We start from the raw sequence: 11,140 nt of genomic DNA on the forward strand, positions 1-11,140 counted from the left end.
ATGTTGATGGCCTGGCTACTGCTCCAGTCCCCTCTTGTGGAGCATCAGTGGCAGCCTGACGAGCTTCTCCTCTAGCTGAGATGTCTGAATTTCTGGGGCCTTAGAGACCTTGACTCGAGAGGGATGGCTCTACCCGTGTTCAGCTCTCCTGACGGCTGTTTCTGTGCTCAGCAACACTTGCACAGGTCTACACTACTTTGCTGCTGCTGCTGCTGCTGCTTCTCTCTACTCCTTCACTAGGACTCAATCTCCTGGCTGGATGTTGTGAACAGCAAAGTCTAAAGGCAGGCTCTGTGCTAGCTGAGCTTCTTGTCAAAGAGCTTTTACAAGAGACACTATCCAGGCTACATATTGTTTCCAATAGATATCCTTTATCCCTACCCCCAGGTAATTCTCAAGGCTGAGGATTACCAGGATAAGGAATTCTAAACATCAGTTCAAAGGGAGATAATTGAGTATCCCCACTGGGTCTGGCCCTTCTTCTTGCCCAAGCCAGTGGCAAGAGCCGGCATCTTAGTTTCTATCACCAGCTTCAGAAGGTGTTTCTTTATTTCCCCATTCATCTTTTCATCTCAGCCAGAACTCTGGGGGTGCCAGGGGCTATGGAGGTTCCATTGGATCCGTAAAGCAGTCAAAACTCTGAGACATAAACTTTGAAGAATTTAAGAATTTAGAGAAGCTGAGGCCTTCATTAGAAAGAAGCCTTGCTAAATCTAAACAAAATAAATAGATGTGCCTTGCTAAAATTAAAGGGAGCTAGAGAAACTTTGCTAAAATTAGAGGTTAATCGTTGGCTAATAACTAATTGTCTGTCAACTCTATGCTTGTTCAGCTGGGCTTATAATGAGAAGCAATGAATCTGGTAAGGAACTTGAAGAACAGAAGAGAATTGCAAATCAGAAACTCCTGGAAGACATGAAACTAGGAGCCCAGCCAAGGGTCCATTTGTCACTTTGCATTGAAAAGGTAGAAAGGTCAGAAGGAGGAAGAGCCATATCCCTTCCCTCCCTTCTCTCACCCCTCCTCATAAAAGGACCACCAACTCATTTCAAGGAACAAACTACGCATGCTTAATTGCTTTTTTCCTAATTAGCATAGGAAGCAGAGTGTGGGTGGCAACGGGGTTATGAATATGCATTTGTGTTCCATATTTCTGGAAATAAAAAGCCTGTATTCACCAGTATTCGGGGCCCTGTGTATTAAGGGGTGATCTGACACATGGGCCCAGCGCTGCTAATAATCATACACTTTTTAACCCTAAACCAATTCAAGAGTCTTTGTCTGTCTCAGTTGGATAGTGATACTAGATCATATCCATATTTTAGTAAATCAGTCTTAGAATGCAGCCAAAAATTGCATGTGGAAAAAGGAAAAGAACTGGTGGGTTTGGGAAGAGGAGGATGGATTTTGTTAACAGCACATTGGAAACAGCACCAAGAGAAGGAACAATTGTTTTTGGAATGCTCCCATGTGAAGGTACAGCAGGTTTTAGTCTTGAGCTCAGGTTTGTTTGTGCAAGTGAAACAACAAAAACAACAATGATGATGATGATAATGATAATAATAATGATAATAATAGTAATAATTTTAATAATGATAATAATAATAATAATCAATAATATATATTTATATCCAAAATTAAAAATTGATAATGTGAAATAATGTTGACAATACTAATTTGTGAGCTTTGGTTGCTCACTGTAACACTAAATACCCTACAAAAAAGGACTAGCAAAGGCCCAAATGTCAATGGTAAACTTTGTGAATTGTATACACAGAATAAAGGAGGAAGGGGTGAAGTTGGCTGTTTTTATATGGTTTGCTGATGCTGTGATGTGGAATGCTTTGTCTGTTCCTGGGAAAAATACAGAGATTAAAACTGCTGGGTTTTTCATGTACCACACTATCCACAAATGGCAGGATTGGTTCCATGGCTGAAGAGGCTCTTAAAAGAGCAGTTGATAAAATGAGGAGATGGGAACCTGTCCCGGTGGAGAACCCATCTCCCAGATGGGCTCCATGCCCTTAACAATGGGCCCACTGGGAAATGGAAACCCCTGGGTGTGCACGGCTGCACCCAATTTGCAAACACAGCCATGGACAGTGAGACTTGGACTGCCTGGGAAATTGTTCTGGCTGTGATGGCCCCTGCCAGGGCCACCCCAGAGGCTGCAGGGCTGGACCTTCATGCACTGGAATTCATTAGGAGAAATCAGAAGCAAATGAGAGTTTACAATGCAGGAATAAGAATTCAGATTCCTCCAGGACACTTTGGTTTGATAACTGCTCACTGGAGCTTGGCCTTGCAAAATGTTCATGTCACTGGAGGAAAAATTGATGCAGATTATCAAGGAGAAATTGAAATAAGTCTGTTTAACAATAGTGAACAAGATTTGGTTTTCCACCACAATGCAGGGTAATACAGTTATCAATATTGCAGTTTTAAAAACAATTGTAAAAAAAGGACATCCACCTCAAATCACCTCCATTTGTGGAGATAAAACGTATGGATCCAGCAGTCTTAATAAAGGAGCCAGAGTGTGGGTCCAGAGGCCAAATGGCCCTCCCGAGCCAACTGAAGGAACAGCTCTGGGCAAAGACAGCACTGTTTGAATCCTGAGACCTGGGCAGGAACAATGGGAATATGTCCCTGCAGCCAAGTGTTCTCTGCCAGAACAAGTCGATGGGATGGGATATTGTTTTACAGACCCTGCCAGACCAAATCTCCCTGTTTGCCCCAACGGCCCCTTTGGAAAATGCTCAGATCCACGGGGCTCCATGTGAAGGCTGATGTGACCCTGAGGGACTTCCACACCAATTCCAGCCAGGAGCCTGGCTGTCCCTCAGGGACTGGGACCCGGCACCTCTCCAGCCGAAGGGAAAAGGACCCCAGCAAGCCTTGTTAGCCACAGACAGCGCGGTAAAGCTGAACAGCAAAGGACCTTGGGGACATTATTCTGGAATTCAAAAAATGCCAGCTCCATGGACAACAGAATTATTGTTCCTAACGTGAATGAGAGTGAGGAAAAAGAATGAGTAAGCTTGTGATGGTAAAGCACAGAAATCCTTTCACATTGTGGCCTCCAACTAGAACAGGGCTTGGTTTCTCCTGAAGGGAAATCTCAGTCAATCCTGTAAAACTGATAATTGCATTCCTGTGCTCCACAGCACAGTTTTCTGTCAGTGTCCCTGCACTGGATCCGTTACGAGTCAGAGCCCATTGACAGAGTTTTGGCCACCCCACAGGGTGAGCCCTCCGAGGGAACCCCATTCCTCCCAACCTGAGCTGAGAACATACCCAGCAATTAGTTACATTGAGTATTTTGGCTACTTTGAGCTTTAAATTTTCAAAATAATTTTGATGACTAATGCCTTGATTAAACTTCAGAGGTGTTTCTGGCAAACAAAGATCCTGTCTGACTCTCAAGATACAACTTACAGGTGTTGGGGGTTAGGTGTCCTTTATTTTCTATTTAGTTCTGGCTTGCCTGTGGAATTTTTACTCATGACTTGCAGGGAAAACTTAATTGCGGGTACCTGGTGGGTGCTTGAGGAAAGATAAAGAGTTTGGCTGGGCCCAGGGGGGGAAGGGGGCAGGAAAAGGGGAGGGTGGGGACAGTTTGGTGGCTTCTTCAGTTTCGGAGAAGAACACTTTGGGTGCAGAGCTGTTGTGGTGGGGAGAAGGGAATTTCGCCATCACCCAGATGGAGCTGCTGCTTCTTCTCCTTCTTCCCTCTTCATTGGTGGCCTCGCACCCCCTGTCCTGCCGGGACGTGTGGCAGTGCCAGCCACCGCCACGGAGCTGCTGATCCACCTCAGCCACTGGCCCGGGATCTCAGCTCATCCCTGCTGTTCCAGCTGAGTGTTCCTCAGAGCCCTGCAGGAGCACCAGCACTGACTGCCAACCCGAGGGGGTTTGTGAAACAAAGCCTCTCCTCCATCCTTTCCCGTCTCAGCCCAGAAAGCTGTCACGGGGTCCCTGGCTCTGTTTTCTTGCTAACGCTGTAGTTATTGTTGTTTATTTGCCTGGTTATAAATATTAGTAAAGAACTGTTATTCCTATCCCCAGATCTCTGCCTGAGAGCCCCTTGATTTCAAGATTATCATAATTCGGAGGGAGGGGGTCTACGTTTTTCATTCCAAGGGAGGCTCCTGCCCTCCCTAGCAGACACATGTCTCCAAAAACCGAGACATTTGCATGAGAAAATTTTACAAAGTTTTCAATAAAATTCTTATTGATAAATTTGCCTCCATTTCATTTCTAACAAGCTGTTCCTAAAGATCCCGTCAGGCTGTCTTAGACACTTTGGGCAAGGGATTCCTTCCAAGCTGGGCCACTTGGGGGGGGGATGGGGGCGGCCCCAGGGCGGAGGGCAGGGTGTGCAAGGGCCCTTTGTGACACGCTGCAGCACAGTCACCATGGGATGGTGGCAACGGGAGCAGATGTCAAAGGGCCCTTTGTGACACGTGCTGCCATAGGAGCTGGCGGTGACAGGGCCACGCCACAGTGCTCGGTGCACGCGACGGGTCAGGACGCGCCAGAGCGGTGCTGTGAGGAGCCCCCGCACAGCGCACTCCTTTGTGTCGGACCTGGAGCTTTTCTGAAGCACTGTTCCTACAGGTGACCTCGAGGCCAGACCACAGGTCTTGCTGACCTGTGGCCTTGCTGAGCCTTCCTTCTTAAGGTTCTCTTGAGGGCAGACCGTGGGACTTGGTGACCCGGAGCTTTTCCGACGTGTCGCCCATCCCTGCAGTCTCTGCCCTTGAGACCAGACCACAATCCCTGTCGAGGAGCCTCCTGTCCTTCTGGCACGAGCCCTCAAGACCCAAGTGCAGGACTCACTGTCTTGCAATCTTGCCAGGACTTGAGTCTTGCAGGTGCCTTCCAGGCACGACTGCAGGACTTGCTGACTCTGAGCTTTTCTGAGCCATCTCTCCTGCAAGCAGCCATAAATCCAGTCACTGCCATGGAGCAGCGACCCCCAAGAGTGCCCAAGTTGGCCTGGCTTGAGGAGGTGGAAGAAGAAGGCTCTGGAGCTGTCCTGGCACAGGAGACTGAAGAGGTGCAGGAGTTCCAGGCACCACAGGAGGGTGAGTTGCAGAGCTCGGCCTTAGGGCTAGTGCCTGTTGCCAGCTTGGCCCCATCCCATTACATGCCATGCCATCCCCTGGTGCTGTTCCTATGGAAAGGATTGGAGAGTCTGGAGGAAGATATGGAGCAGCGACCCCCAAGAGTGCCCAAACTGGCCTGGGTGGAGGAGGAGGAAGAGGAGGTCGAGGAAGAAGGTCCTGGAGCTGCCCCAGCACCAGAGACCGAAGAGGTGCAGCAGTTGCAGCCACTGGAGGAGGGTGAGTGGCAGAGCTGGGCCACAGGGCTGGTGCCTGCGGCCATCTTGGCCCCATCCCATCCCATTGCATCCCATCTCATCCCATCCCACACTGTCCTGTGGAGACACACCCATGGACAGCACAAAAAAGGGGCTGGGGCTGCCCCCGCAGCAGTGGCCGTGCTGCATCCCCTGGGGCATCCCAGGACTGTCCCTGCCTGGGGAACGCAGGGCTGGGCTGTGCTCTCCGGCCTCTCCCGCAGACCCTCAGCTCTGGCTGCTCTTTGCCAGATGCAGCCATGGACGGCACACAAGAGCAGGACACCGCCCGTGGCCGCTTCCGCAGAGCAGCGCAGGTACCTGCAGCCATCCACACCTGGGCTGGGCCTGCTGGCACTGCTCAGCCCAGCACCGCACTTGGAGCACTCCATGCAACTTCCCTGCCTTCCTGCCCTTCTCCTACAGTTTCTTTACCAATTCATCACGAGAATTGGCAAGGAAGACACCAGACCTATGGACACTGAGGTCAAAGCATCCTCAGAGGTCTTGGTAGAACAGAGCAGCGCTGCCCAGCTGGATCTGCTTGTAGAGACGGCTCTTTTCAATCCAGAGCAAGTAAGCAGCCTGTGGCCAGCCTTTGATCCTCCAGCAATTGCTTGGCTTTCCCAAGCCACGCCTGCTGCTCACTTGGAGCTTTTGAGCCCATGGCAGCGGGCTGGAAGAGAAGCACTTGTCTGAGGAAGAAGCTGGGGCACATTGCTGACTCCCTCTGCTGGCATTCCAAGTCTCCCTGTGCCTTCTCCAGGTGCCCGGCGTGGTGAGGTACATCCACCAGTGGCTCATGGCCAATGAGGCTGCTGAGCACAGGATGGACTGGGCCCTGATGCAAGTGGCCGAGGCAGAGCCCGATGATGTGGCCATCACTCTCCTGCGGGTGGCCCCAACGTGTGACAGGTATGGGGCCCAGCTGCCCCGAGGCCTCAGGGCTCCCCAGCCCATCACCCTGTACAGCCCGGCCCAGGGCTGTGAGCAACACAGACTTGAAGGGCCCTCTGGCTGCTCCCTTTGCCAGCCCTGCTACAAAGTCGGCCCCCGAGCCCGCTGCCGTGCTGCCATCCTGCCCCTCAGGGGCCTGTCCCCACAGGGCTGGGCTGCCTGGCTGCTGCTGCCGCTCAGGGGCAGTGGGCACAGGCAGAGCTGGCGGCCAGCTCAGCTCCCCGCTGCTGCCCAGCCCACGGTGCTGTGTCTGACCCCACAGAGCTGCTATGGCCATGTGGACGACCATCTTGCTCTCGCCCTGGATTTCAGAGGAAGTGACACCGCTCCTCATCAATGTGGTGGGGAGCTGGCCGCAGAAAAACCTGGGCACCTCTGATGGGGACAAGACGGCTGTCTTTTCCCTGACTGTGAGTTTCGGGAGCTGGCCGTTGCTCACCGCAAGGCCGGCCGCCTCTCCAGCAGCTCTGTTGCCTCCTTCCCCCACTGCATCTCCCTGCTTCAGGCACTGGCCACAAACCTGGCCTAGGGGCAGCTTCAGGGCCACCAGGCCCGCTGCTCCCCCTGTGTCTGCCCCGGCCTCTCCCTGCCACGCTCAGGCCCTGCCACACGGACGCCCCGGCACTGAGCGCTGTCTCGGGCTGCTTTGTCCTCTGCAGGCAACTCTGGTGATGTGGAAGATCCTCCAGGGGCCCTGTTGCCCACAGATCCTCACAGTCTATTTCCCCCGCCTCTTTGTGCATCTCCTCTTCCAAACGTACTTCAGTACTTTGTATATGACAGAGGACGTCCATACCTTCTGGAAGGAATGCCAGGAGCAACACGGCCTCTCCACCAGCCCCAACAGGTGCTCCATGCCAGTCCTCCTGTACCTGCCACTTCCCCAGCCTCAGAGCCAGTGCTCCCAGCATCACCTGGGCTTTGCTGTGCACACAGGTTTGCAGTGCAGACCCTGAAGGCCCTGCTCTGCAGTCTCCACTTGGAGCATGTGGTGGTGGCAATGGAACGCAAGCGTGGCTGGGACACGCTGCTCTGTGCTGACACCCACCACTATGCCATGGGTCTGCTGGCCAGGTGAGCCCCCCTTCTCCCCACTGCCTCTGACGTTTGTGCCCCCTGCCCGGGATGCCCCCCACAGTCCCCGTGGCCATGGGCCTGAGGACCTCGTCACCGAGGGATGGCCAAGGAGACTGCAAAAGGCTGTGAGAGGAGGGTGCCCAGGAGCAGCCACATCTCACGGGCCCAAATACCCTCACAGAGTGCTGGGGCAATAGGACAACTGTGTCCATCAGTCCTGGGAGAGGTTTTTCGCACCCTTGCTGAGACTCTTTCTGCCATTTTCTGCCTTCCAGGGTAATGCGCCGTGCATCCGCCCACTTGTGCAAAAGCATCTTAAGCTACCTGCTTGAGGTGCTCAGCAAACCGTTGCCACACTGGGATGTCTCTGCCATGGCATTCCTTGTGGAGGTGAGCCTGATGGCCAGCACTACCTCGCTCAGCTCACTGCCAGCCCTGTCCCCTGGCATAGCCACAGCTGCCTGGGACGGCACCCGCGCCCTGTGCTGCTGCCTGGGCCCAGCCCTGCGCACTTCCAGGCTCCTGCCGGCCGGCTCCCCTCTCACTGCCCTGTGCCTTTCAGCTCCTAGATTGCCTGGACTTGAGTGACTGTGGTGACAGCCTAATGGAGATCTTGTATAAGTACCTGTGGTACAACTCCACAGAGATGCATCACCAGGTTCTCAGGGCTCTCCTCCTGCTAAAGGACCGTCCCTCCATGGTGAGAAGGGGGCAGCAGCTGAAGCCGTGTGGGCAGCATGAGGCTGGGCAATGCTGTCCCTTGGCCTTGGCTGGCCTTTGCCTTGGGCACTGAGGCAGCTCCTCGCAGCTCTCCTGCCTCCTGCTTCAGCTGCCCGAGTGCTTTGGGACAGCCCTTTGGCCTCTGGGCCCTGCGGCAGCTGCCCGGGCTTTCACACCCTTGTGTTCTGCACAGGCCGAAAGAATTCAGAGCCTGACAGGAAGACTAGTGCACCTCCTGTGGGACTTGGACAGTGATGTGGCCAGGATGAGCATTGCTCTCCTGAGCTATATTTTCCTGGATGAAGACACCCCAATATCCTGGCGCAGGGCCCTGCAGCTGGCTGAGCCGCTCCTGAAACTCCTGGACAATGTAAGGCTCTGTGCCCCAGCCACGGCCACTGCCTGCTGCCCGGACACTTTGTGCCCTGTGCATTTGCAGGCCTGCGCCAATGTGGGCCACAAGAAGCCAATGATGAGGTCATTTTTCCTTCCTTCCTTTCATACAGCCTGATAGCCAGGTGCAGCTGCTCTCCATGTCTCTCCTTCGAAGAGTGATGTCTTCAGCAGAAGAAGAAGGAAGAAAGCCCCTGAAGGAACGAGTGTACCAGAGCCTGCTCCCACTCTTTTTCCACTGCCAAGATGAGAATCGGCATGTGGCAGAGGTGAGGACTCCTGGGCTGCTGCTGCGCCTTGGCAGGGGGCTCAGCTGCCTCCTGCCCTGACGCAGGCTTGCAGGCTGCAGCCTCCTCCAGCCCTTGGCACTGGGACACTCCTGTGCCCTGCCTTGTGGGGCCATTTGCGGCTCTCTGCTGCTTCCCAGGCCTCTCGGACAACGCTCCTTCGCGCGGCTGGCTTTCTGAAGAGGCCAGACCTGGAAAAAGCTGTGAGGAAGGAGAAGCTGTGGAAGTTTGCCAAGCTCGTGGTAAGGGCGGGCTGCAAGTGCCAGCCAAAGGCTAGAGAAGCCCCCTGGCCCCGGTGCTCAGTGTGTGGGGCTGGCAGCTGTGCCCCTGCCCACTGCTGCACCCGGAGGCCGCACGGCTTCTCAGGGCTGGCCGGGCACGGGAGGCCGGGGCGGGCCGCAGGCAGCAGCGCCCGGCCGAGGGACAGAGCCCGCGCCAAGCCTTCCCTCCTGCCGCTCTCTCCAGCTGGCAGACCACAGGATCCCCTTGGCCCAGCACCTGCGCCGGGCCCTGCAGTACCTGCAGGACCCACAGGAGACCCTGCGAGCGGCGGCCATCAGGGTCATCGGTGAGTCCCGAGCCCGGGCTCCCTCCCCGCCCCGCCGCAGCTCGGCCCCAGCCCCGGCTGCTGCCCCGGCAGCGGCACCTGGGCCCGGCGCCCTGGAGCCCCGGCTGCCCTCGGGGCTGCTGCTGCCGGCCTCTGGCAGCCGTGCCCTTGGGCTGGGTCAGGATGCGGCAAGGGCCCGGGCTGAGCCCTGCCGGGGCAGGAGGCCGTGTGGCCGCAGGGCTGGCAGCGCCGCTGGCAGGGAGCTGTGCTGCTGGGACCCTGACAGGCTCTGTGTTCTCAGGGATGGCCGGGGAGCAGCTGAGGGGGCAGCACGCAGAGCTCCAGGTGTTGTGCAGAGGTGAGCCATGGCAGCGGGCTGACAGTGTTGGCTGTTGGGGGCAGCTGCAAGCCCTGGCCAGGCTGTGGAGGGCTCTGCTCCCTGTGCCGATGAGGGGCGGCGTGGGCAGAGCACAGCGAGATTTCAGGGCCACGTGGGGCATTTGTGGCCAGCAGCTTCGGGCTGACCCCCTTGGTCCCTGCTCCCTCCTGGCCAAGGCAAGAGCCGGCTGGCATGGCCCTGGCAGGGGGCTCTCGCTGGGCCCCCACAGCTCTGGGATCTGACCGTGGCTCTGTTCGTCTCTCTTGCAGCCCTCGAACGCCTGACGGAGGACAGAAGCGGTGCCGTGTCAGACCTGGCACTTGAAACGCTGTATGTCCTCCGGGCCATCCAGAGTGCCCGTTACTCCATTCTCCAGAGGATGGAAGACCAAATCCTCAGGGCATGGAGGACACGGCCTCGTCTGTCGGGCCTGGGCTGGCTGCACTGCTGGAGATGTGCTCAGCGCTGACCTGAGAGGCTCTGTCTTCTGGGGCCACATGGGCCAGCCAGGATTTTTTATATCATAAGGGTTGCTCTTTTCCATTTTTCTCTTCTTTTTAGTATGTAAATAATGTAGGATATGTTAGGGCTGAGAGGCTCTATCTTCTGGGGCCACATGGGCCATCTGTTAGTTTTTGTTTCATAGAGATTGTTCTTTTCTTCGTTTCGTTTCCATCTAGTATGTAAATAATATAGGATATGTTATAAACCACAAGAGTCCCAAGACCTTTCTTTTGCTGCCCAGGGTGTGCGGGGCATAGGGGAAGAGAGGGAAAAGGGTTCTTGTGTTCAGCAACCTGCCGGGGCATGCGGTGGTGCAGGGGAAATGGCCAGAAGCCCCTTGGCCTTTGGTGGTTGTGCTGAAGCCACAAGCCCTGTGGCAGGCAGGAAGCGCCATCTGTGTCCTGCTGCCCGTGTGTTGCTGCCGTGATGGCTGAGGAGCTGCTGGAGCTCCTGTGGGGCTGCGGCGCTGCTGCCGGGCCAGGCTGGTGGAGCCCCTGAGGGCACGGGGTGCTGGGAGGCCGTGAAGGGATGAGGGGCTGCGGAGGCCCAGACGGGACAAGGCAGTGGGAAGGCACGAGGGGGATGTGTGAGGGAGTGGGTGGCAGGAGGTTCCAAGGGGACAGAAGGCCCTGGAGGAGCCGGGGTGGTGGGAAGCCCTGAGGAATTGGGTGTCAGAGGCCATAAGCAGCCCCCGGGCAGCCGCCTGGTCCCTGACACCCGGCTGCTCCGGTGCTGCCCCAAAATATCCCCCAGGCCTGCAGCAGAAGGCCTGGATGCTGGGACACCACCCCAGCAGGAGGGTGGGGACAGCCCGAGGTGCCCAGGCTGGGCTGGCTGGGGACATGGAGGGCAGGGGGTGCTGCCAGGCCACAGCCACTGGGTGCCTCCAGGAAGGGGCAGTGGGCAGAGGC

At 55.8% G+C, this 11,140-nt stretch overlaps 1 protein-coding gene across 1 annotated transcript; it reads left to right on the forward strand.

Annotated features, from left to right (window-relative positions):
- Window positions 1–4,444: 4,444 nt before the first annotated feature.
- Window positions 4,445–10,437, forward strand: LOC147646142 (maestro heat-like repeat-containing protein family member 7). The gene is made up of 16 exons (XM_086873858.1): window positions 4,445–5,090; window positions 5,190–5,348; window positions 5,618–5,682; window positions 5,792–5,941; window positions 6,132–6,280; window positions 6,585–6,732; window positions 6,982–7,169; window positions 7,259–7,396; window positions 7,675–7,789; window positions 7,962–8,099; window positions 8,313–8,489; window positions 8,626–8,781; window positions 8,940–9,041; window positions 9,265–9,367; window positions 9,648–9,704; window positions 9,995–10,437. The coding sequence occupies exons 1-16, from the start codon at window positions 4,967–4,969 to the stop codon at window positions 10,192–10,194; spliced, it is 2,169 nt and encodes a 722-aa protein (XP_086729984.1). The 5' UTR covers window positions 4,445–4,966; the 3' UTR covers window positions 10,195–10,437.
- Window positions 10,438–11,140: the final 703 nt, after the last annotated feature.

Source organism: Cyanistes caeruleus, unplaced genomic scaffold (assembly GCF_971803275.1).
Source record: "Cyanistes caeruleus unplaced genomic scaffold, bCyaCae1.hap1.1 HAP1_SCAFFOLD_119, whole genome shotgun sequence".
NCBI lineage: Eukaryota > Metazoa > Chordata > Aves > Passeriformes > Paridae > Cyanistes > Cyanistes caeruleus.

Bases quoted from the DNA above. Each gene is read 5' to 3' on its own strand.
- LOC147646142 (XM_086873858.1), top strand. From the start codon at position 4,967: ATGGAGCAGCGACCCCCAAGAGTGCCCAAGTTGGCCTGGCTTGAGGAG. The intron at 8,490-8,625 runs GTAAGGCTCTGT...CCTTTCATACAG, and splicing joins TCCTGAAACTCCTGGACAAT to CCTGATAGCCAGGTGCAGCT. The intron at 9,705-9,994 runs GTGAGCCATGGC...TCTCTCTTGCAG, and splicing joins GCTCCAGGTGTTGTGCAGAG to CCCTCGAACGCCTGACGGAG.